General features: G+C 38.3%; 2 protein-coding genes across 3 annotated transcripts in view; one reads left to right on the top strand and one right to left on the bottom strand.

Moving 5' to 3' along the window:
- The window catches only part of LOC121861532, a 40,148-nt gene extending 28,421 nt beyond the window's left edge, over nt 1–11,727 (top strand). Inside the window, exon 3 of the transcript XR_006088041.1 lies at nt 10,368–11,727. The gene's annotated coding sequence lies outside the window, so the exon portion shown is untranslated. The remainder of the gene's footprint in view (nt 1–10,367) is intronic.
- LOC121861531 (transcriptional adapter 2-alpha-like) lies at nt 739–27,100 on the bottom strand. 2 transcript variants are annotated; one of them, XM_042359365.1, is made up of 2 exons: nt 26,885–27,100; nt 739–2,614 (listed from the first exon to the last, which is right to left on the bottom strand). In XM_042359365.1, exons 1-2 carry the CDS (start codon nt 26,946–26,948, stop codon nt 1,248–1,250), a joined length of 1,431 nt encoding a protein of 476 aa, XP_042215299.1. In that variant the 5' UTR covers nt 26,949–27,100; the 3' UTR covers nt 739–1,247. The 2 variants fall into 2 exon arrangements, with proteins under 2 accessions (XP_042215299.1, XP_042215300.1); XM_042359366.1 differs by having other exon boundaries at nt 27,023–27,081.
- Nucleotides 27,101–27,602: the final 502 nt, after the last annotated feature.

The following is a 27,602-nucleotide window of genomic DNA, read 5'->3' as shown; positions in this document are numbered from 1 at the left end:
ATACCATATAGAATACACAGAAATAAATTGTAGATGTATTTAATTACCTTACCTACATTTTACTAGCAATATTTTAGCAGAATTAATTTTTTTTATGTATTGTCAAAATAAAATTGTTGGAATGTTTTGGTTATTTTTTTATTCAGTATTATCGAAAAGTAATACAAATTACAATTGATAAAATACAAATCTAATGTGATCTCATATAACACTCTGAATGGTGCATAATGCAGTGTTTATTATTCAGAAATTTATAAAATTAATGACAGGAACAATGAAATTCACTGAGTATGAGGACTACTCTAATATAATTACTGTATCTAGGATCTTCGGTACCCCTCACCCCACATTATATTATAGAAAATAGTAATATTACGTCATGATCTCGCAACCAATCACAACACGAGCAGTTGAACCAATCAGCGTGTTCGGTAAAGAAGTCAGAAATCCCGTCAGCCCTGCTGGGAGGTGAATTGCCTTCCAACTGCCTTGTGGCCACCACAGATGCATCAGCACAAAATATTTTTTACTATTTTCGTAAAAATTTTGATTAAAAACTGCAAATTTACTCTCAGAATTTTGAAGATTTCCAAATTCTAGGTACAGCAGCTGAATTCTAGATCATAAACCTATAAGTCTCCTGAAATATTAGATGTATAAGAAGGAATTTACCAATATTATACAGTACAGTACAGTTTTCATTTTGGATCTGATATTGGTACAGTACAAAGCATGTGAGAAGTAATTAATTTTATCATTCCACGTACATAAAAAGTGGAGTTTTCACAATATCTATCATGCAACACTTGTAGTACAGTAAATTATATTAAATATGCATCCCATACTTTTAGGCAAGAAGACCACTGGATGTTAAAGAATAATGGAGCAAAATACATAAATCAATAATCTCCATAAGCTTTGTGCAGTACTAAGAAATATTTCATATACAAAGTTCACACTCCATGGTTACTGTACATAGACTGTATATGAAATGCTATATAAATAAACATTTATTGTACAAATACAGTACAGTACACTAAGATGGGGCAGAGATACACCACACACATTACAGTATCAAAATATTATATTTTCTTCCTTTATAATACACAGAACTGTCACTTAAAGAAATTTTTGTCAAACTTAAGTCACAATTTATCAAAAATTATTGTTTCAATTTCACTACTTTTATCACGTCTTAAATACCAATGATGTTAATGGTATTTATAGTACAGTACAGTGCACACTCATCACTTTCTCGGAGTGTGAATAAGACCAGCAGACAACAAATAGTCATATATTTTTCTTATCTTATTAACATCTATTTTGATGAGGGTTCTAGCCTGTGCTAATCTTAAGCCATTCAACTTCCGACATTCTTCAACAAATAATGACTTGAACCTGAGAAAATCTTCGGGTACTAAACGGAGTTCTGAAGCAATTTGTTTTTCAATGTCACTGAGATTTTCATAACCTGGTTTCCCAGATATATTGAGAGGGATGCTGACTCTACGAGAAGAACTTGGGATAACTGTATCGAGGTTTGTGACATTCTTATTCAAAATATTCCACTTTATGTCAATTCCATCATTTTCTGAAACTACAAGATTTCGCCTTTCCCTTAAATTTATCTCTCGGTTTTTTTTCAGTGTTTCATATGTCATTATACCCATTTGTTTTGAGATTCCATTGGATCTGTATTCCATTAAATCACTGATCTGCCGTTTCAATTCAGCTTCACATTTCAAACCTTCTAATAACAAGTTAATTTCCATAAAACCAATAATACTAAAAAATTTGGGAAGAACATCACCAAAGCTCTGTGGGACACATCGTCGATATCGGTTGAGTCTTATAATAGTTTTACTCGCTGCTATCAAACCATGATTTCTTATGAGCCTTTTTCGTCTATACCTTTCTCCCAGTCTTCTTCGATACATATCCAGAAGGGCAACCTGTAGTTCTGTGCCTAGAGAAGGCTTTTCATCCTCTTCAAATAGCATGAAGTCTAAATCTTGAATATCCACTTCAGCATTATTATCATATTCTGTATCAAAGTCTCCTCTAGCAGCATTATACCCCGCCATATCACGACTTCCAGCTGTTCCTGGGAGTGGTCGTGGTGGATCATCTATGCCGCCTGTATAAACAACAGGTTGTGGATGTACAATATCAATTGACTGTCTTTCTTGCAATTGTGGTAATTCTGGATGAGCATTTTCAATATAATATTTTATATAATGAGACTTGCACTGTTCTGCAGACTTGTCTGGAACATGGTAGCTCACTTCCTGCCAATTCCCAATACCACAATCATTTATTGCATTTATCAACATACTTTCTTCCTTTGCTTGCCAACTAGGCTCAAAAAGGCTATAGTCAGATCTTATAACCAGATATGAATGGTCATTTTTGTGCACCCCAAACTCTGCTCCTTTAGCAAAACATGGCACACATATAACAACATTATCATTGTCTCTAGACTTCTCACACTGCATACATTGTATGTAAGGTTCCTTGGCAACACCAAAACAGTGCTTGCAATTAACTGGAGAATCAACAAATGGGTCTAACAGTCCTCCTCTCTCCATACCAGCTTCCCACAGGGCATCCAAACCTGAAATATATCAAAAGGGCCCTTAGAGGACAAATTCAGAAGATATGGAAGGAACACATCATGCTTTAACATATACAGTCCCCTTCACTGGTGCATTTACCGGCACTCAACATATAAGCATTCCACAAATAATTTTCTTTAATATATTTGTTTTAATATTGTATAAATTTAATTCCACAGTATGTTTACTATTGCGAGTTTCCTTTTGTCGAACGTGAACAAACACAGCACTGCCACACTGCACAAAACCTGACGAGCCCTTGTAAATGCACTAGTGAAGGGGACTGTACATATACATAAGTTAACCTTACATTAATAAACAGAATGTATAAGTTCCCTCAGCCAATTAATGTACAGTTCATGGATATGTGCAGAGTTGTAAAAAGTACCAGACTTTATTTCTTAAGTAAAAGTATTGTTACATTGGCAAAATGTTATTCAAATAGAAGTAAAAGTATCCAAAGATCAATGTACTCAAGTACAGTACAAGGGGTAGAAGTAAAAAAAGTACCGCATTCATAAAGTATTCAAGTACAGAAATAAAAGACATATAGCATTATACATGTTTATTTGCAAATATTTCTATTGAGATTAATCATTAATTGATTCTCAAAATTAAGGCTGTCCAAACAGGATCTTTTAGGCCTAAATATAAACCCAGCATGACCTACTGAAAGAGAATACCTTCAGCTGCCCTTCTCCCTACAATCCATCGCAGGGATAGTGAACAGGCTAAAAATATATCCATCCAACACTATGATCACTTTCTTCCTTATCCATACAAGTATCATCGACGTGAACTTATGGTCTGCAGACATAATGTTGGTCTCTGCTCACATTAGGTTAGGATACAGACCTATCTGGCATGTACCTGAGGTGGGGGATGACCTGCAATTCTCTTCTTGTAAACTCTGTAACTGTCCCAACACTTAACACCCTTCAACACTACTGTATTGCCTTGACTGCCCCACAGTCAAGGACCCCCTACCACAAGACAAGTCACTAATCACTATATGTCACCACCAACTTATTCAGAATAATTTAGATTTAATTCTTGTACACTACCCATGTTTTGGTGGGTCCTAACTCCCATTGTCCTTAAATCATATCAACATTGTCTCCATACCACAAGTCACAGCGTGTCCTGCAAGAAACGAGTACCAATGTATTAGTGTCTGACCGCATGGTCTTTTGACTAGGCTTATCTCCCCGTGGGGCCGAATAAATTAATTAAATACATAATAAATAATAAGCCCAACATGACTAAACTGACACTCACAAGCAGCAGATGCAGGTAGTGGGGTACAGTATTAAGCCTGAGAGATAAGTCACAATGTCGGGAAAGACCTCAGTAGCTCCATTCCATCCCCTGGGCATGCCAGGCCGCCATCAAGCTCCTTCAATTGAGGAGTTTGTGGATGAATGTTGCCTCCATAATGACTGAGTCTGACTAAGACTCACTGTGAACTGTCCCTCTACAGTGATCCCTCGGTTAACGAGCGCCTCGGTTAACGAGATTTCGGTTAACGATTTACCTTCCATAAGATTCTTAACTTCGGTTAACGAGCAATCCCGCGAATAACAAGTTTTTTACAAGCCGACTTCAACATGTTTTCGCTTGCATTTGGCGGTCCACCAGCTGTAGTATTAGTCCGCCAATACAGCAATCGCTTTTAGGGCTTATATTCCTTACTATTTTAGTAAATATCAAGAAGTTTATACTTTTCAATAATTTTAAAAGTTTAATATTAATTTTTTTTAGTCATTTTAACAATTATTGAACATAATTGAAGGTAAAGAAACTAGTTTCTGGCACGCCATCCAGCCTGTTAGCACACAAACAGGTGTTAGTCTCTCTCTCTCTCTTTTTAGTGGAGGTAACATATTGCTTGAGACTCTCTTCAACTAAATGCTTTTTTTCTGTGTTTCCAAGCAAATTATTGGCCATTTTGAAATTTATTTTACATATTGACAATATATAATGCGGTGCAGTGCTGATTTAAAGAAAATAATCTTGAATTACACCAAGAGAACTAAAATTTTATGGGTGAAATAGCACCATGGGGTGACTTCTCTTCCACCCCAATGCCTTCTCTTCTCCCTTCTCCTCCACCCCCATTCTAATATTCCCATCATCATCACCACCACCCAGGAGCCTTCTACATACACACCTCAAAGTAAGTGTACTTTTCTACCGTTTTTGTTGAATTTAGGCAATTTTCGGTGAGCTGGAACCAATTACCCAAAAACCCATTGAAACAATGGTTTCGGTTAACAAGCAACCTGCTGGAACGGATTGTGCTCGTTAACCGAGGGACCACTGTATTGGGATGTGGCTGTGGTGACATCACTTGTTAATTCTAATTGCTGAGAGGCTGAATTTTTCGCACTATGCAACATCTGGCGAGTGCTGGGAAGGAAGGGGGCAGTGGTACTTGGTTATTTAAGCAGAATTTTAAATACACTCAGTCTCACACATATGTATAAATACAGGCTTTATATCTAAGAAGGAATTATGTAAAGCATATTAGAATCACAGCCTCTTTGAAATTCATTTTGGGTACAGGTACGTATATGTAAAGAGCAACTGATGTCTTACGGGAAGACCAAGCCCCTGAAGGAAAGGTGGTGGAGAAGAGATGGGATTCGATGGGGGAAGGGGATAAGAGGGTAGGTGGGGAGGGTGGTCAAGGTGCTAATGGACACGATAAGGTCAAGAGGAAAGTCCGCTGTCATGGCCACTGCCACCTGACCTAACCTGATGTCACCTAACCTCACGAGACTTCTAGGTATGTGTCTGCGTGGTGTATCTCCACGCACACACCGTACCCTTCACAGCTCCACCTACCATACCGTCGACCTACAACTCTTTTACGATGGTTAATAATTAATTAATTACAAATATATTATTAGTCTGCCACAGATATTAAAACTCTTTGTTTGGGGCATGTAACCAGTAACAATTTATGTATTTTCAATTGTAGTGCAGTAAAAGTATTAGAAAACCATACTTAAGTAAAAGTACTACAGTACACTGTACAAAATTTGAGAACTATACTTTTTAAAAATACCCCAAAATATTACTTGAGTGCAGTACTCAGGAAAGTTTATTTAGTTACTTTACAATACTGGATATAGATTTAAGTGCCTATTCAAAGAGTAGAACGTCTATAAATCAGACTAATTGGGGCAGACCCCAGTCCGAAAAAAGTGAGTAAATTGGGACGGGGCAGGGAGGGGGGTGTTGGAGTTAACACTGCATATCTAAACTGTTTAAAGAAAATCAGTTATTGTTATATTCTTACTGCACTTCAACAACTAAGGTCTTTAAGTGTATAAACAGAACTCTCTGGGTTAAGAATCAGACATAAGTCTGGTTGTCAACAACTCTGTTGTCACTGAGATGATTGTTATTTGCTGTAAAGTGTTATATGTAAGTCACCACAGAATTTGTCTTATAAATAAAGAGAAAACTGTATACTGTACAGTACTATAAAGATAAAAATAAGAACAAATAAGTGTAGGAGTACATTGTATGTGGAAGACCAATGTTTATCTGTGACTGCATGGAGGCAAATTAAAAGATCGGCTGTTGAGGAACTTCTCACTTGGCAACACTGGTGCATGTTACACTCCTTTCCACTCCATCTCTTTAATCATCCACACCTTTCTGCTTTCTCATTCCATATTTTAAATGTTAAGTAATGTAATGTTGAAGGGATACAACTTCACTCATTTATACTTAAACTTATCACAATCTCCCCAAAAATACTTTACTTTCGTGTTTATTCAAGACCTCTCCAGGTCATGAAACCCACTAATCCCCCACCCAAGAAAGGGTGACCTGATATTCCATCAGGTCAGTAATATGAAACCACTAATCCCCCACTCTACCTCCACTTGACATTGAGTCAGGTCAGGTCGCCCCCGCCCCCCAAAAAAATTAATAATAATAATTAACTATCATCTTTATTCATGACATTTTCAGAAAATTATCTCGATTTTCAACTTCAGAAAATTTGCTCCTAAATCCGGAAATTTTGTGAAAATTCTGCCCTTGGGAACGATTTTCCAAGCAAATTTCATTTCCGGCTATTGGACATCTCTGGGTTTGAGGGATTCCGGGTAACGGAGATATTAGTGTACTGTATATACTGTACCATACTGTTAGGATGGTTTGAAATGCATCAAATAAGTAATTTGAATTTCCATAGAACAATAAACATTTTGTTGCAATTTGATGCATTTCAAACCACCTTAATACAGCTACTCCTCGACTTAAGACATATTCGACCTACGACCATTCGGACATACGACTGCCTCAATCGTTCCAAAATTTTGTCAAATTACGTATTTTCGAGTCCCAAAGTAAGTGATTGCGCTGTGTACTGACAAAATTTGTGTTTGTAATTCACTTAAAATGGCTGGCAAGCTTAAAAGTGAGAGTTCTGTGGTGCTGAGGAGAAAAAGAGACACCCATTCTAGATTTTCTATGTATTATTTAAGCATTTTCGACTTACGACCAATTCGGCTTAAGACCTGGATTTGGGTCCCTAACCCTGTCGTAAGTCGAGGAGCAGCTGTATATACAGTAAAGTCCCATTAGCCGGAATAATTGGTGCAGAGCTCTTCTCGGCACCATTGATTTCTGAGTAGGAAGACAACTCTCTCAAACACGTAAAAATCCCACATCCCCAGAATTTTTCCGGGTACACCAATTCCCCCATTAACATCATTTCAGTGAACATCGTTTCATTATGTCATTGAAAAAAAAAAAAATTTGAATGAAAAATAATAAATGTACGACATTTTAAAAAATTCGGTACGAAGGCGTTCAGGCCTGACTGTGATAACAGCTGGCTGTGTTAGCGACCAGCTGGGGTGCCATATTTGTTTGTTATTGTTCAGTGGTTGGTAGATGCCCTACCAACATTCACTTTACCCTTAGGCCCCGGGTGACATTCCAGACCGTCCGACGGGCGCACCCCGGGTGACGTTCCAGAACACATGCCTTATCCCGCCACTGTTTAAATGCCCAGCACGGGTTATCAGGTTCCCATGTGACTATTTGCCTGTCACGCCACACCTCGGCCACAGGGAAGCTTCCTGAACGTAATTACCAACAGTACTTTTGTTTGTTTCATTTTCATTGTTTGTCCACTTTATCATGCTGTATCAAAGTAATATTGCTAAAAGTTGTGTGTGTGTGTGTCGCTGAGAACTTCTTGTGAAGAATAATGCAGATAAAATAAAGTTTAAATGAATTATTTATAGGAAATAAGTATTATGATCAGTAAATATAAGCATTATTGGCCAACTCGGACACAAAGACAAGTGGGGAAAATGACCCCTAAGTGTAGTGACAGTGAATGCTCGATGTAAAAAAAAAAAAATAACTTTCCCCTTATTTGTCTCGTCACCGAGGCGCCACAGAAGAATATAGAGGAACAATATATAGTTTTTCTTGCATCTTTTTTATTGTTTTATCATTTATAAATTGATGTTAAAAATTATTTTTTTGAAAAGTAGATTTTTCTCATTTTACCCCGTTGAGGGTATGGGCGGCAGCACCCTAGCCGCCGGCTAAGCGTGCATTATGCACCACTACTGGTTGTGGTCACAGAAAGAAGAGGCAAAGTGTTACATTAGACGTTAAATTAGATGTGGTAAAAGGATTTGAATAATGACAGTGAGATGTGAACATAGTAACAGCTGTTGGTTTGCAGTCTACAACTGCAGACTGGAAGTAGGTAATAGGCAGCTATCAAAAAGGGAGGTACTACCACCTGGAAAGATATTGGAAGCATAATGTGTTGTCTAATGGTAGACCCTGCTGCCATATGGCACCACAAAAAATTTTGAACAAGTCCCAGGTTGCTGATCTGACTTTCTGCCTCATTTACATACAATTGCAGGGTTTCAATTGTTTCTCTTACTTTGACAACACAACATACATATATCATTTCTCACTCTTGATTAGTTCTTAATTTGGGGGTTTATTTATGGCTCTTTATAACTACCCTGTATTATTAAATTTGAATTTTTATTAATTTTTATTAATATTATTTTCTTTCACTTTACATACCCCGCTTTACGCGGTTTTTTTTTACGTGTTTCTACATTTACGCGGTACCCTGCCAGAACCGGAATTCCCACTTTAAGCGGTGCATCTACTCATATACGCGGGTGAAGTATAATTTTTTTTATTTAGCTCATAAAATTCATACGAATTTCCCTGGCCAGAATATAATTTACATTGCTGGAATTCTTACAATATGATGATCATTTTTAATATAAACATCATAGATTTTGCATTAGACATACAAATTTTAGATCTAATGTAAGAATTTTGTTTACTCAGAGCAAATATGTTATATGTTATCTTTTGTGCAAAATATATGACGTGTATATTCAAAATATTCCTGGTCTTGCAAGGAATCCAGCAATGTCAATTATATTATCCTAACTTTAGTTTGAGGTATTATTTAGTACTGTACCTAAAAATCTAGTGTTTTCACTCAAACATTTCTCAGAGAGGGAGGAGCCAGCGAGCGTGGGAAGAGGGGGAGGGGGAGTCGAGTCCATTATTTGAATGGACATTAACCTGGTGACTGTATTTCTCTTAAATATGCGTGCATACCATCACAAAATTAAGATGTTATTTTTACTAGAACATAGGTATTGTGTCGGAAAAAGTGGAGTTTGGGAGTCGGCCCAGTCTCTATTTCAATTAATCCCATATGTTCTGTTATTCCATTTACACATTTCTAGTTTTACATGGACCTCTGTGGGTTCAACTGACCGCGTAAATCAGGGTATTACTGTAATTATTTATTTTTATTAATTTTTATAATTATTATTATTTTATTATACAGTACTGTATTATATTTTTGCCCCCCAGGCCTTGATGTGGACTAATGCAGAAATATCAAATCATGTGCTAAAAGTGTTATCCCATTATCTGCTACAAAGTTAACTTGTAACAGTAGTGACTTTATGGAAAATATGGAAAGAATGCTGAACATGAGGATCAGGGATCAACATAACAAAAATTCCCATGTTCGTTGCTCTCCATACAGGCAAAAGCTCTTAAGTTTATTTGAAAATTTAAAACAAGAAGGTGATAATGCTGTAAGTGAAACATTTGTGGCAAGTTTTGAGAATATTTTGACCAGAAATGTACCCAAGGAACATAACCCCTATTTATATCTGTTACCACAAGAGGTACTGAGTATGAAGAGACATAAACAAACATTATGTTAGGCTGCAAGTCATGTCATGTTTATTGGGTGTGCCTGCCCGGATACAGTATATATATAGTGTTGAGATGGAGGCAGATGAGAGACACAGAGTAGGTTGAGGTGTTGGGTGGTGTAATGGGATCTTGTTTGCGTATAACAAACCTGACGCAGCGATTTCGAATAGCCTGCCTGGACATGTGAGTGCCCGGCAGGGCACCGCTTCCTCACTGCAGCTATACCCCATCATAGTGCCAACACCTAACCTGTTTCTCCTGAAGACTTTCAACACACAAGTTTAACTTGTACTTGTTGTGTACACAGGTAGACTGTGTCCATTGCATCGTTTATCATTGTGGCGACATAAAAATATGACAAATTAAGTATTGTAAGTGTTAAGATTAGACTAATTCCATAGCTATGATTGTTATGTAAATATATATTGGATTAAACATTTATGTATGATTGCCTATGTATGACTTATTTGAAATACTAAAATGAATTGTATTCAACAGGTTTGACTGAATTATAACGTTCGAGTTTGACGTGAGGAGTCTGAATATTCCTTTAACCGCCTTGATTGGCGGTTACAGTGAAACGTGAGGGTCTACCGTGTAGCAGAAGGAGCTGATCAGAGCGAACCAAGGTCAACCCAACTCAACCCACTGGAGGGATGTGCGTGTGTTCCCAGTGCCACGGAGTACAGTGCAACGCCCGTAGATTTATCTTGGAGATAATATTTTGAACCTTTGTTATTGAAGAAAATAATGTTGTCAGAGTGAGCTCAGCCACTCTCAGTGTAGCTTGGCTCACCAACACGCGTCACTCAAGGGACGAGTGTGTGCGTGTGGGTGTGTGTATCCAGTGGCGAGAAGTGCAGTGCAACGTCCGTATACTTCTCACATCGATAATAGTTAAACCTGGTTAGTCCAGAAAATAGTCTTGTCTGAGTGGTCTTCATCACTCCCGGTGTAGTGCATATGAGAATGAAAACACATGTCATTATTGCTGTCTGACGTAAGTGCTGAACACAATTAGCAATCATAGTTGACTGAAGTGATACTGCTTTGTAAATAACCCAAATATCAATGTAAAGTTTGTAATGATATCAGGTGTGAGTGTTAGAGTGAGCTAACTGAGTGCCAGGTCGACTGTAACGAACGCAATTCAAGTTACCTGAATAAGCAAGATGTCGGAGATTGGGTATATTGACGACATGGAAGGAGAGTCGGACCTAGATGGAAGCAAACATTTTGACCTAATGACAATGGATCCACCTGCCGAGGCACAATCAGAGTGGTGAAACAGGAAATGAGCTTGCAATACCTGGAGATCCACGGGAAGGTCACAGTAGGGAATTGGATTTCCAACAAACAGTGGCCAGAGCTGAGGCAGCGTCGGACGAAGTAAACCGAGCCTTGCGAGAACTTAAGGCAGGGTGGATAAAAACGATGCACACTGGAATGGTGGCGAGTCAAGAGACATCAGCACTAACACGAAGAAGTGACAGCTCACAGCCTTCGACAGAGAACTCCAGCAATTATGAGAAGCCAATAGTACGGGAAGAAATTCAGCGACAGGCATCGGTCAATGTCGAGAAAATGGCATCATCTTTACTGCCAATGCTTCCAAACAAAGAGCCTCAAATCACAATTATGCACCCACAGGGAGAATCAGGGAAGGGTGAAGAAATAGAGAGTTAGTGGCTACGATGCGCATGCCGCAAGCCACCCTTCCCAAGTTTAAAGGACGAGGTCGGGCGGAGTTTTGGACCTTTATGCATGCCTTCCCTCACCATCGCCACCTCCTGCCACCTGCAGCCCCCCCCACCCAACTCGCGCAGTCCGCCACTACAACAAAATTCAGCCCATAAGAGCCCGCACCGATAGATATAAGAACAGCACCATCCCATCTATTAAAATAATAAACAACTCCTGATTTATGTACTGCACAGCCCTGTAAATGTATTCAATGCATATTATATCATTATGTCTAAATTAAATGTAAGTCTGTATATTTTCAGCCACCAGGTGCAACTCTATTAATAAACCGTTTATTATTATTATTTACATAACAAATGCGGCTGTGCCAGAGAAGTACAAGTACCAACTGCTCATGGATGCTTGTGAAGGAGAAGAGTTACATCAAGCAATCATGGGATGCGACTACCTAGAGCTAGACCGAGCCTACAACAAGGCAATCAAGATCCTGGAGGCAAGGTTCGGAGATAAGTAAGCATTCGCGGACCAGCTGGTGAAAAGGCTCATAGACGCTCGCTCAGTCGGGGCGTTCGACGACGAAGGGTTGCGAAAACTGGCATCTCAGCTATGGGGTGCAGTAAGCCATCTGGAGAATCTGAACTTGAAACAAAGCAGACCTTCAGAACACTGGTGGTTAAGCTTCCCCCCAAACTGAGGGAATGCTGTGTGGATGATGTACGGAATTATCAGAAGTCGACAGGACACAGAACGGGGCTGGTGAAGTGGTTAGCGCTATATTTGAAGGGGAAAGCGGTGACGATGGATGACATGGCTCTGCTATCAAGCGAGGACAGTCAAGAGGGAAGTAAGAGAAGTCACAAGAACGTGACAAAATTAAGTATCAAAGGCCTGAGGACAGCGACAGTCATAAGAAAGTGACAAAGGTAAAAACCACAAGCCTGAGGGCAGCATAGTCACAAGAACGTGACAAAATTAAAGTTAAATACTATCAGCCTGAGGGCAGTATGTCACAAGAACGTGACAAAATTAAAGTTAAATACCACCAGCCTGAGGGCAGCATAGTCACAAGAACGTGACAAAGTTAAATACCACCAGCTTGAGGGTAGCACAGTCACAAGAACGTGACAAAGTTAAATACCACCAGCCTGAGGGCAGCAGTCACAAGAACGTGAAAAATTGAAGTTAAATACCACCAGCCTGAGGGCAGCATAGTCACAAGAATGTGACAAAGTTAAATACCACCAGCCTGAGAGCAGCATAGTCACAAGAACGTGAAAAATTGAAGTTAAATACCACCAGCCTGAGGGCAGCATAGTCACAAGAACGTGACAAAGAAATACCACCAGCCTGAGGGCAGCACAAGAACGTGACACAAGAAGCGAAGTCAAAACATTGTAAAATACCACCAGCCTTCATAGTCACAAGAACGTGACAAAGTTAAATACCACCAGCCTGAGGGCAGCATAGTCACAAAAACGTGACAAAGTTAAATACCACCAGCCTGAGGGCAGCATAGTCACAAGAACGTGACAAAGTTAAATACCACTAGCCTGAGGGCAGCATAGTCACAAGAACGTGACAAAATTAAAGTAAAATACCACCAGCCTGAGGACAGCATAGTCACAAGAACGTGACAAAGTTAAATACCACCAGCCTGAGGGCAGCATAGTCACAAGAACGTGACAAAGTTAAATACCACTAGCCTGAGGACAGCATAGTCACAAGAACGTGACAAAGTTAAATACCACTAGCCTGAGGGCAGCATAATCACAAGAACGTGACAAAATTAAAGTAAAATACCACCAGCCTGAGGACAGCATAGTCACAAGAACATGACAAAATTAAGTATCAAAGGCCTGATCTGGTTTTGAGAGTGAACACTCAACGGAGTGGGTGTTACCACAGGCGGTACTGAGTATGAAGAGACATAAACAAACATTATGTTAGGCTGTAAGTCATGTCATGTTTATTGGGTGTGCCTGCCCGGATACAGTATATATATAGTGTTGAGATGGAGGCAGATGAGAGAGACAGAGTAGGTTGAGGTGTTGGGTGGTGTAATGGGATCTTGTTTGCGTATAACAAACCTGACGCAGCGATTTCGAATAGCCTGCCTGGACATGTGAGTGCCCGGCAGGGCACCGCTTCCTCACTGTAGCTATCCCCCATCATAGTGCCAACACCTAACCTGTTTCTCCTGAAGACTTTCAACACATAAGTTTAACTTGTACTTGTTGTGTACACAGGTAGACTGTGTCCATTGCATCGTTTATCATTGTGGCGACATAAAAATATGACAAATAAAGTACTCATTGTAAGTGTTAAGATTAGACTAATTACATAGCTATGATTGTTATGTAAATATATATTGGATTAAACATTTATGTATGATTACCTATGTATGACTTATTTGAAATACTAAAATAAATTGTATTCAACAGGTTTGACCGAATTATAATGTTCGAGTTTGACGTGATGAGTCTGAATATTACTTTAACCGCCCTGATTGGCGGTTACAATATCATTGTTTCTATGGTTAAATCGTTTTCACTTAACGTTGTTTCACTTAAAGTCGTGGTTTTCAGGAACCTAACAAAGATGTTAATGGGGGAATTGATGAACTGGGAGAACTTTCTCGGAACTTATTATAGCAGTCCTTTTGAAATTTGAACCGGCTTCTTCTTGGGGTAGCAGTGTGTGGTGTGTAGACTTCTGCTATGTTGCTACAACCTGAAGATGACCTCATGCTCTCTGATGTCTGGCCTGTAGCAGATGTCCTTTAAGTATCTTGGCTGTCAGCAGATGATGATCTGGAGACTTCACTTGGCACTACCTCTGTACCAACTATTTCCACTGTTTCAGTGAAAATTTCCTCCCTTTTTTCATTGACATCAGCAATACCTGCAAGAATATTAAAAACTAATAAATAAAAGGGCAGGGTTTTAGAAAATGCAATAATAATACAGTGCAATATAAACATATTTCTTACTTCAATGTAAATAAAAAATAATAATTCTCACTGAAACCTATTGTTATTCAAATTCTAGCTTGAATTTAGTTTTGTTGAACTAATAAATATGGCATTTTTAAAGTCAGAATCACACTATAATCAATGATTATATGATTTTTTAAATGTCATTGTGATTTAGTGATATCTCCATTAACTGGAACAATTGGTGCAGAGCACTTCCAGTTAAGAGAGATTTCCGGGTAACAAGACGACTCTCTCAAAGCCGGAAAAAAAAAAATCCCTCATCCCCAAAATTTTCCGGGTAACAGAAAAATGTTTTAGGAAGTTCCAGAAATTGCCCATTGCAGAGTGCTAAGAGAGTTGTGCAACGAGCTTGCCGAGCCCCTGAAGATCCTGTTCTGTAAATGACTGGATGAACAAAAGGTCCCCAGTGATTGGAAAATGGTTTATGTAAGTTCTATCTTCAAGAAGGGTGATCGTCACTCCACGAACAACTATAGACCGGTGAGCCTGACCAGCATAGTATGTAAAGTACTTGAAATTACTATCAGAGAAGCCGCGATGGAACATCGACTACGAAACGACCTTGTAAAGGACTGCCAGCACGGTTTTATGTCGGGGCGCTCCTGCTTAACACACTTGCTCTAAGTATTGGATATTTGGACCCATATTCTGGAACAGGATGGTAAGATTGACATTATATACCTAGATTTTGCCAAGGCTTTCGACAGTGTACCCCATGAAAGGCTGAAAATCAAACTGGAAGGATACGGAATTCGGGGAAATATACTAGTATGAATAGAAGACTTTCTACATGACCACAAGCAGTGTGTCACCATCTGTACCTGTCACAAGTGGAGTATCACAGGACAGTGTATTGGACCCGCTGTTGTTTGTCTGTTTCATAAATGACATGCCTGAAGCTGTACATTCCTCCATACAAATGTTTGCGGATGACGCCAAGTTATTTCAGGAAATCAAGAACCAAGCGGACTGTGAAGAGCTGCAGAAGGAACTCTGTGAGCTCCAAGAATGGTCGAAGAAATGGCTGCTGAGATTCAATGTCGCAAAGTGTAAGAGGATGCACCTGGGGCGTACCAACGGTAAGGAGATGTATCGTATGTCCCAACGGGATGAAGAAACTGCACTATTTGAGACAATGTGAGAAGGACCTAGGTGTGTATGTTGACAATGAGCTGAAGTTCTCGGGCCATTGTGAGAAGAAGGTAAATCAGGCAAATAAATTATTGGGTCTTATAAGAAGGTCGTTCAGATATTTAAACGGTCCGTCCCTCGTAACGATCTTCAAGAGTGAAGTGCTTCCCTATCTGGAGTACTGTCACCCCATCTGGTACCAGAGATATGCTAGGGGTTGTCAGTTGGTTGAAAATGTTCAAAGGAGGGCCACCAGGCTGGTGCCTGCACTTCGGCACCTCAGCTACCCTGAGAGATTGGAGCGCCTGAACTTGCCTAGCTTATACTACAGACGGGCAAGGGGCGACCTAATTGAGGTGTATAAGCATCTCAAGGGGCACTACTCAGTCAAGTGTCCTTACCTGGAGCTGGTGAACGCCGCCCAAGGGGTCACAGCTCAAGATTGAAGAAGCTGCACGTCCAGAAAAGTGTGAGGGCAAACTTTTTCGGAGTGAGAGTTGTGAACTCTTGGAACAATCTACCAGAAAGTGCTGTGACGGCACCGAGTGTGAGCTCTTTCAAGACCAGACTTGACCAACACTGGAGCAGGTTCAGGTACATTCAGGAGCCGCATGCATATCCCCCATCCTCGGAATTTTCCGGAATATTCAGGGTGCCAAGAAAATTTTCCCTGAATTTCCAGAAAATGCACCTGATTTTCATCTCTCAAACCCAGAAAAACTCCCCCATCCCCGGAATTTTCAGGGTATTGGGAAAATGTTCTCGGAATTTTCCAGAAAATGTGCCCCTTGAAAAATCTTTCCCAAAGCCGGAATTTACAGAAAATTCTGGTCTTGGGAACGATTTTCCGAGAAAATTCAATTCCGGCAATCAGAGAGTTCCAGGTTTGAAGAATTCCAGCTAACGGAGATATTACTGTACAGTAGGGTCGGGATATATCACGAGATTGGGTCCAACAATGTTTGCAATACTGTATACTAAATCGCAATATATAATTACATGTAATCAATGTGGAAAATAGGGTTAGGTTCCGGAGGTCAAAAAATGTGACTAAACTTGACTTGAGTTCATTTTCTTACTAACTAAAGCACCAATGAACACTAGACTCGGGAACAACAGGCTGTTTCAATATCAATATCAAGGAACACCAGACTCGGCAGCAGACGCCACACTGCCAGCCTCACTTGACAATCATAAACGAACACCCAAAATATTAGTTACAGTATTAAAAATTTCCATTAAGCTTTCCATTTTCTTCACTTCACTTTTCACGTCACTAGCAACCCATTTACACTCACCTTGGAAGTCATAATCTGTAGCAGAGTCGACTGCTTTCTTGTCACTCACTCATAAAGACTGAGCGGGTGAGCGTGAATGCGTGAGTGAGCAGCCACGGTGGCGCCTCTGGTGAGCAAATAACGCATACCGGTATGTTTGCCATGGCGGTACATTTGAAATATTTCCTGCCGGATTTCCCTTGCGAAATAAAAAAATTATCGCTATATGTATAAAGTAAAAGAAAATTTCGATAATTTTGGTAGCCGCGATATAAAAAAAAATCATTAGATAAAGTCGCAATATATCCCGACCCTTCTGTACTGTGATTATTTATTTTTTCACATTATGATTAGATTATGATCATGATTTCTAACCATACAAAAATATATGTGATTATATGATGTTTATATAATCACCATAGAAAATTATGATTTATTGATTGATTAATAATGAGCCACATGTCTGTTAGGTATTACTGTAGTACAGTATGTGGTTTACTGAGATATTTACACTGTAGCATCCATTAACCTAACCGAGGTTAGGTGTTTTTTTTTTTTTTTTACGGGGATTAGCCCACCTGGGCACAGGTCACTGACCCATATCGGGGCCTGGGGGGGCGAAAATGTAATAATAATAATAATAGTAATAATAATAATAATAATAATAATAATAATAATAATAATAATAATAATAATAATAATAATAATAATAATAATAATAATAAAGGACCATAAAGAAATACAAAAAAGAAAAAAAAAGAAAAGATCAAGAGTGAGAAACAATACTGTACAGTATATGTGTAAAAGAAACAATTGAGACCCTGCAATTGTGTGTAAATGAGGCAGAAAGTCAGATCAGCAACCTGGGACTTGGTCACAATTTCTGTGATGCCATATTCCATATGGCAGCAGGGTCTACCATTCGACAATACATTATGCTTCCAATATCTTCCCAGGCGGTAGTACCTCCCTGTTTGGGTAGCTGCCTACTACCACTAAAAAAGTTAGGTTAAGTCAGGTTAGTGGATGCTACAGTGTAAATATCCTGGTAGACCACATACTATAAGAGCACCCATTCACTAAGTCATGCTATATAAATTATATAGGTTAAATAAAGCCTAGTTATGCAAGGTCTATGTGAAACTGGATTAAGTGTAAATCCACTAAAATTCAGAATCTAGGTGTGAGTGTCCTGAACTATTAATGCTGTCATCACTAACATTGGATGCTTAAATTTTTTTGGTAAAGGTGAAAATTAACTTGTGTGCCAATATTAAAAAAGAAGTAGCAGGTTGCACCTCTCTAGCCGGCAACCTCGGGACCTGACCGGTGCCAGACCATGGAAATTCACCCTTTTCCTGGATAGATAGTGACTTGTGCATACACCTGAAAGCACTAGCACCACTTTCACTGCTTCATGATCTCTTTGAAGACATATTGAAGGGTTAAATGTTGTACAGTAGGTTCTCAAATTTCGTGAGTTTTTAATTCAACGTTTTTATTTGGACACAAAAAAAAAACACTACACAATTTAAAATTTTGACGGCGGAAACTCGAATTTCGACGGGTTTGAGCGGCCCGCCAACGTTGAAACGTGCTCAATTGTGTAAACAGCGTCATTTCTCTATGTACAAAAGATTCATTATTGTTTATTACTGAATGTCTTTTTGATTGAATTAATGTTTATGTGTGCAAAATGCACAATACAATTCATTAATAATAGGGTACGTAGAATATTAAAACACACGAGGAGATGAGACGGCATTGTTTTCGTTGTTTACAAAACCAGTGACTGTCTGGTTCTACATATAAAACTGAAGAAAATAAGACCCTGGTTGTAGCTGTAGTAAAATTAATATGGTTGTTTTAAGTAATGTTATTTAATATTAATAAATGGAACAATGAAAGTAGCTAACCATTAATGGTAAAGAAAAAAGTGAAATAGCGTATGTAAGTGCGCACATGTGAAAACATATCGTCATTACTCTACATAAGAATATGCAAGCAACACTTATTTACTGTTCATATATATTTTAATTAATGTTTCTGAATTTAAAACAAAAATTCTACCCACCAGTGGTGGTAAAGTTGAAAACATAAGGACAGCCAATGTTGTTGTGTGTGTTTTTACTTGGATGACGTATGCTCAACTCTAGCTGAAGCTGTAGAACAAAAGAACTTCTCTGTGTTGTTTTTAGTTCTTATTAACTTTATCTGTGTCATTTTCATTGATTTATTAGGATGTTGCTTTATTACAGGTAGTAATTCGCCAAAAAAGCAGGGTAAATAAGGCCAAATTTAGCCAAACATCGAAAGTACCAGACTCAAATTAATTTTCTCCATGGGCAAACTAAAATCATTCCGGACCACGGGAGTTTCCGGACCACAGAATGCCGGACTAGAGAGGTACAACCTGTACTATGAGAATTTTATGCTCAAGAATGAGAAGAGTCTGAGGAATGACATAGCCTCTCAGTTTACAGGAACTAGAAAATGGTCAAAGCTACTCTCAGTATAGTATATGAATGTAATGATTTAATTTCACTCCAGTATAATTAACACAAATACTTACTGTACTTACACCTGGCCCATTCCTGCAATTATATTCACTGGTATTTTTTCTGCCAAGCTTTGTTATTCTTGTAGATCAAGCTCACTTGTCTCCTTGTCAATTATCACGCCCTTCTTATCATTGACCAAGTCAGTAAGAAGACATTTCTCCCTCTCCATAATGTAAGTTGGTCGTCTAGGAGCTGTGCTTGTCATGTTACTCTGTAAACAAACAGCACCACGGGTACCAACCCCATAGAGTTGGTGGAACCTGAGAGTACAGAATTTTGTGTCGTTTAGGCATAGCAAAAATCTTGGGACCCATTCGTTGTCGAAAGATTTTGTGATTTGCAAATGTGACACACAATTCACTTTTTAGTATATGGCCATAAGACACCAACTGGAAAAATCAGGTTGGGGTCTCAACTCTACAGTACAGTATGTTTGCTTGAACCAACTCTTACTACAAGGATATATCAGTCCCTCCTCTGTTCTCTAACAATTCAGAAATTCACACACAGAATGAGGGTGGGAATTCAGTTAATAAGCTCACCTTCTCGGCCATGGAAAAAGGATCTCTTATCTCAATCCTCCATTTAAGCTTACATGAGAACTACTAGACCTAAAGCAACTCAGGAATGTGAAGAAGTGATCATAAATCAAGTGAATATCCATAATGCTCCCCAAAAGAGGAAGTACGTACAGGTATAGTCCTCATAAATGATAAGTAAAACATGGATACCTGTACTGTATTTACATACTTGCAAGTATCACAGTAGTACTGTACAAAGAAGAAAGTTATCCATTTGAATTTCTAGCCACCAAAAATTTTGTAAAGATCAAGTATCTCATTAACTATATATTTTACTAACATTTTCCTAAATAATTCCAATAAAGAGGGTAAAACTAAATAGGTACTGTTTCAGCAACTTAATTAGTTTGTGCAGTGGTAATAATGCAACTAATATAGTTTATCCAAGATGTTAACTGATCCGTTACTGCACAGAGCTTCAATTAGTGCTTTAATTAGGAAAAACTAGCAAAAGGAATACAGTACAGTACAGGATGCCCTTCAAATTCGTGGGGGTTAGGTTCTGAAAATGGCTGTGAACTGCCAAATCCCAGAATAACATTTGCTGATCAGGGGGGGGGGGGGAATACCTTTTTACTTGTGTACAAAGAAATGTATACAGGTATTCCCTTTATGTGTTTGCCCTTACGGCAATTATTTTTTTTACCTGTATTGTATATACATACAGTATATATGTATGTTTGTGTGTGTGTAGTAGACACACACACACAAAACACACACAGTACAAATAAATAATAATGAGAAATCCTCTCACAAATAATCAGAAACAAATGTAGTATTAAAAATGTTGAGTCTTCCTTCAAGTCTACTCTGTGCTTTGTTATTAATAAAGCACGGAGTGGACTTGAGGGTAGACTCAACATTTTTAATACTATATTTGTTTCTGATTATTTGTGAGAGGATTTTCCCATTATTATTTATTTGTATGTGTTTTGTGTGTGTCTACTGTACAGTACATGAAGATAAACTCCAATATATTGCAAGAGTAAAAAAATCTCCGTTGTTAGCCGTCTCCTTCACTATTACCCAAAAAACTTACTCCTTCCCATTTACAAGCTCCGATAATACTAGAGCAGATGGCTAATACCAGAAAGAGTTGTTCGATTCCATTCATATATTTCACACATGTTCGCTGGATGATAATAAGTAACAAAAATGATACGGCAACTTTTAGTTCTTCTCTATCTACGCTCATAAATCACCTGTAGTGGGCATGGCATGAAGGATAAGGGATATTGTGGGGGTAAAATACAGTGAAAAACTGATCATATAACACTAAAATAATGTACTACAGTGGGGTATGCTATAACGAACGCATCCTACTACGAATATTCCTATAACGAACGGTTTTACCTATAAAATTGAGAATGCTATAACGAACGAAACTCCTACAACGAACATTATTTAAAAAAATTTTCTTTTTTTTTACTAATTTATTGTTTTTTATTACAAGTATTAATGATATTCTTTATTTCAGGGGTCTAGATGCATATTTATGCACTTTTTTACAAATTTTACAATTTTATATTATATTTTTCAGTGTTTAGTGGTTGTATTTGGGGGCCTGGAACGGATTAATCCTATAACGAACGAATGCTATAACGAACAAGGTTCTAGAACCAATTAGATTCGTTATAGCATACCCCACTGTATATACATTCTTTGTACACATAGAAATTCATTATTTACCATAAATATTCAGCTGAAAAATCTGCCAGGTTGTCACCTGCTCTTTGTTTATTTATGCTTGGACCGAGCTTTCTTTTTTTTTTTACGGGGATTAGCCCACCCGGGCACATGTCAAACGACCCACAACAGGGCCGGGGGGGCAAAAAAATACCGGGTAAAAACAAATAAATTAAAAATAGAGAAGAAAAAGGTTATAAAGTGTTAATCTACACCATAGATGCTGGAAAACCAGCTTTTTAAAGTGAGACAGATTGTATAAGTATGGAAACACAAACGAAGGCAGAGCACTCCACACTTTGGCTGTGTGAGGAAAGAAGGATGTACTATAACGGGTTATTTTAGTGTGACCGCGGGCAAGACGTGTATTACGAGCCCACGGCCTTGCTGGAGGTACACAGGATGCCAATCCACTTAACATTGCCTGTTAAAGTACCTGTAAAAGAGAGAGAGTGAAGCAACATTGTGGCGAAGAGAAAGGGAAGAAAGATTATCAACTGAAGAAGAAGAGTTAATAACATGTAATGCCTTTGATTCCACCCTATCTAACAGTTGGACAGAAGAAGAGCCACCCCAGATATGAGAGCAGTACTCCAAGTTAGGACGAATGAATCCCTTTTATACTTGAAGCAACTGCTCATGAGTGAAGTAGCTACGGCATCTGTACAGCATTCCCAACTATCGGGAGGCAGCTTTAGCTATGTTAAGGATGTGTGATTTCCATGACAGATTGGAGGAAATGGTGAGGCCTAGCATATCTATTTCAAAATTTGGCAGAATGATAGCATCCTGAAATGTAATTGGTGGGAGATACTCTCATGTCCACAAAAAATTTAAACTTACACTATACCTCTTCAAGAAAGTTGATTTTATTGGTACCAGATATCAAAGTAAGCACTATCTGTTTAATATGGCGGGGATCCACCTCCCAGCTAGGAAGTTAGGAAAGGTCAGGTAGGTTTTCTTGGTTTTATTATTTACTACCATCCAAAGAACTTTTTGGAGAAAAAATGAACGAAACCGAACAACAAATTCTGGTGTTAACCTTCTGCTCCTGGACTACCCAAGGTTCGGGTAATATTGACAAGATACCCATCGCAGTCTACCGGTAATTTGTTTTGATGGATCTTGTCTTACTATATTTTCATCTCTGAATTCGGATACGATATTAATTTCTTGGATAAATGCTTCATTTGGTAAATATTTAAGCCCCTTGGCTCACATTAGCGGCACTATATCGTCTTGTGCTACACTCAGTGTACGTTAAGTAGTGCAGTGTATGTTTATGAGCCGCTCGGTCCGGGCGTTTTCTATCACATCCATAAAAATCTTAAAATTACACCACATGATAGTAAGTTCTTTCTGTTTAATGACTCGTAACCATCAGTGGTTTGGTATTTATGGGGGGTGCTTTTAGAAAAAGTTTGTGCATTGATTAGTTTCACTTCTATTAATTTTCTTGGGCAAATGATTAGTTTTCTAGATATAGGCGAGTTAAAAAGCATTCTTACAGTCGCGTCATCAGCTGTAGTGTGGCAGATGTAAACAAAGTAACAAGAGGACTAATATATGAAACGTGGCCATCAGCGGTTCGGTAATTATGAGGGCGTTTTTAGACAGTTTTATACACTGGTTATTTTCAGTTCCATTCATTTTCTTGTGTAAATGCTTAGTTTTCTAGATATAAGGGAGTTATTTCATAGGTTAGGTTAGGTTAGCACATAATTTCAGCTATTTTTATATTTTTCCCCAACATAATACAGTATCCTCTAATAAAATCAGTGAAGATGGGGTATTTTTAAACATATTTTCAATGCAAAACAGTTGACAATCATAATCCAAATAAAGGCAGCGGCACACTGCTGGCCATGGCCTGACGGTGCAGCAAGCAACAGGATTTCGCCTGTTGTGAGAAATGGAAAACGGCTTGGCGGCGAGCTTTACTGGTCAGGTTAGTACTCAAATGAGCTTCATACTGTATTAGGTGTTGAATACTCTAGTAAAACCTGTAATAAATCATGAAACAATAATAATTTAAAATATAAATGGTGACATATTTCTATTTATTCGTCACTTTTAAAATTCTTTAGTATTATTAAATCATTATTCAGGGTCTACTTTGACTAGCCATTAACTTTTCTTTAGCCTTTGCAGATGCCTCACTTGCTTCAGCAATTGAAGATCTGTAGCACAATCCTGCAAGGCCTCAATTGAAGTGCTCACCATTAGAAGGGGGTTGTAGTGGACGTCTCCCCTACAAACTGCGTAGCTGCATCCCACCTGCGACGCCTTCCTTAGCAACCAAACGAGCGGCAACACCAGATGTTACGGTAACCTAGCAACGGAACTAGAGACCGGCGACTTTCTCGGGTTTTCCCAACATGACTCATAGAGGACTCGCGGCTGCTGGGTATATAAGCTCTGTCTCTCCATTGAGATTCATCCTGGTCTCTCTTCTTGAACAAGCAACACCTCCTCCAGCAAGCTCCACGCTGTCAGCATTCATTCAACCAGGAGGCCAGCAACAGGCAACATCTTCTCTAACGAAGCTCCTGCACATCTACCTCCTTCAACACGCTACTCACCGAACGTCTCTACTGAGCAGCTCCTCACCACACGGCACCTCCAGCACCAGACTGTCTATCATATAACTTATATTATACAAGAAAACCACCTTAGAGTTTCCATCCATCCTGAGTGCTAGACAACATTATACCACGAATTCCTACAGGGTGAAGCGACACCCTGGCCAAAATGCATCTTTAGATGGATATCACTATTTTCACCCTTCCTCTACATGTTGAAGTTGGATGTAAACCTCTAGCCATAATAGAAATACGAAAAAAAGTCCTTCAAAAATAAGGTGTGATTTCGCCTCAGGCCTGGAGCTATGTATCTGGCTGTGCGCTCAGTCAAAGGTGGCAACATCCTGTTCAGAGCGCGAGTCAATGACAGTGCGCCTCCCTCGGACCATATCCCCTGGTATGGGTAGTTATTCTCATTGAACTCGCGATAAAATAATAACTATTCACAGTACTAACCTCCAGTTTTCACAATTTGCTTGGAGAGGGATTGAGCTGCATGCCAAAAAAAAAAAAAAAATGAACCCTCTTGCTTAAAAAACAACAAAGTTATGGTTATTTGAACTTCGAAAAACTTTAAACGCGTTTTTCTCAGCTTTTTGAATTTGGCGCTTCACCTCCTTCTAATGCGGAGCGCCTCAATTGTTGTAATCGGGATCCATGGCGAACCTCATCTAGACGCTTTCTTGATGTTTTCGTTGTGTTGGGCAGATGCGCCAACAAAATATCCCAGTGTGATGAAAACGTCTCTTTGTTTTGCTGGATGGTCTGTCTTGGCCCAACATGTTCGGAGGAAAAGTGCCTCGCATGCCACCACCTTAATTACCTTTTAATATGCCGGGGGGTCCAGGGGATGGAGCCCCACAGCTAGGAAGTTAGGTAAGGTAAAGTAGGTTTCTTTGGTTAGGTTGGTGCGGTCTTTTAACAACTCTTTGGTCACTTGTTTTTCTTATCAACTAAAGTTAGGTTAGATTTAATTGAGAAATAACCACTTTTTAACACATTTGCTCAAACTATGACAGTGTCCACTGCAAAACAGAAGTTCTTCATGCATTAAGAAAGCATTTATCAGTAATTATTGATGACTGATTCACTATCGATTTTTCATAGAAACCGAATTTAAAAAAGCTGCAAAATTTCAGTGTTTTACAATAGACACAGTCATAGTTTTGGCAAATGCATTAAGAAGTAGTTATTTCTAAAATAAACCTAACCTAACCTTAGTCAATAAGAAAAAACAAGTGGCAGAAGCAGTGTCAGAAGACCTTATTAATCTAACCAAAGAAACCTACCAAACCTTACCTAACTTCCTAGCCGTGAGGTTAGGACTTCCTATGATATGGTGTATTTTACGTTTTTTGTCTACATGAGAGCAGCCACCTAATTTGTGTGGCTCATAAACATACATTGGCAAATGGAGTCAATCAGAAATGATTGGCTGTACTGCCGCATCACGCCGAGAAAGACAAAGTAAACAAAATAATAACCTAAGCCTATCCCTGTACAGTATTTAGATATCCAGATATTATTATCATTTCAGTCATGCAGTGGATTTTGGGATTATAAGTTTAGGTTAGATTAGGTTGAAATTACGGTTTTCCGGTGATTTTTGATGCATTTTGAACAACTTCCAAATAGGTGCATGACCGAAACAATAATTTTATCGATTCCCAATCTAACCTGACCTATCCGCAGAACCTAGGAACTACGATATATCTAACATAGCTGGGTGGCTTCGCCTCCCCAGACCCGCCCTTTTCTGGTGGGGGTAAATTTCTAAGATTCTCCAGATGACTGAAACTAAAATAATACAGCACAACCTTCTTCCAGTATTACCAAAGTTATTTGGTATATTTGCTCTTCCACCTCCCATCTGATGGAAAGTCAAAAATATATTTGTCTAGTGTATTTGTGTGTGTTTAGACCGAATATGATCTTTATTTCTGTCATAAATTGACCGTTTTTTTTTATCTAAGTTTTTTCGTGGGACATTTTTCGAAAAAAAATTAATGGCTTAGCGAATAAAAAATACACAAATACACACTATTAAAACAAAAACCTAACCTAACCTAACTGACTCTCACCATATGATGGGATCAACTATTTCTTACCTTACCTTACCTTAGGTTAGGATTTTGTTTTAATAGTGTGTTTTTGTGTATTTTTTATTCGCTTAGCCATTAATTTTTTTTCGAAAAATGTCCCACGAAAAAACTTAGATAAAAAAAAACGGTCAATTTATGACAGAAATAAAGATCATATTCGGTCTAAACACACACAAATACACTAGACAAATATATTTTTGACTTTCCATCAGATGGGAGGTGGAAGAGCAAATATACCATTTCTTTTATGTACAAACGAAAAATATATATTTCCGATGGAAACGCTAAGATATTTTTTTTCTTTCTCTCTATATAAGACTCGATATATAAGTACTTGTTAGCAGCTTCTAAATATTTACCTTCGTCCATACAGTAGTACAGTACAATTTTTACCTTTTGGGAACTGCACTTGGGTATCATAGTCTTGGGGTGTCTCATAACTAAACTGTCCAGCCATTAGCGCACTACGGGTGTTGCTGCTGGCCTTCTATATGTAAACAGCTTCTTTAAATTACGACAAAAGATTATTACATAGGTTTCATTTTCCTGTTTAAAGTTGTCATGAAGATATGGCCAGTGTTAGTCGATTTACTAAAAAGCGAAAATAAATAAAGTGTGTTGTTTTTGTCTAAACTTACTGTCAATCACTCAAGATTATTAATTTTCTATTATTCATGTTTTAGGAGAAAGGGGATTACTTTTGTATGTAATAAAAGAGTACCTTATCTTTCCATAGGTAGACTGATCAAACAATATTCAATAAAATTATTGGCTACAACTCATAATTGTTTTCAAAATATTTTTAAATTTATTAAACTATAATATTTCGAATTATATACAGAAGGAAGAAGTGCTTCCTCTAAAACATAGATGTTCAGATTAATTAAAGCTCTTCTTGCTTTCAGTAATATTATAAGCTTTCGTGTTTCAGTACTCCTGCCTGGTTGTAGTAGTGGTCGTATCAAGTTAAGGGTCACTCACTAATGAGCTCTGAACCCCTCCAACAAGAACTGAACCATATATTTATAACAACTCCAATATATTTATTTCTGATGTTTTATTTTACCTTTATTTTTTTGCTTTAATTTCTTTGCCACTACAGTGCACTGTA

Source organism: Homarus americanus, unplaced genomic scaffold, assembly GCF_018991925.1.
Source record: "Homarus americanus isolate GMGI-L3 unplaced genomic scaffold, GMGI_Hamer_2.0 scaffold24260, whole genome shotgun sequence".
In the NCBI taxonomy this organism is placed as follows: domain Eukaryota; kingdom Metazoa; phylum Arthropoda; class Malacostraca; order Decapoda; family Nephropidae; genus Homarus; species Homarus americanus.
Note: the sequence above shows the minus strand (reverse complement) of the source record. Positions and strands in the feature narration are given on the sequence as shown.

What these genes read in the sequence shown, in the direction of transcription:
- LOC121861531 (XM_042359365.1), bottom strand. Translation starts at nt 26,948, where the DNA reads ATGGCTGGACAGTTTAGTTATGAGACACCCCAAGACTATGATACCCAA. An exon ending in CCAAGTGCAGTTCCCAAAAG is followed by an intron (nt 2,615 to 26,884) that starts GTAAAAATTGTA and finishes GATATATTTCAG; the next exon opens with GTTTGGATGCCCTGTGGGAA.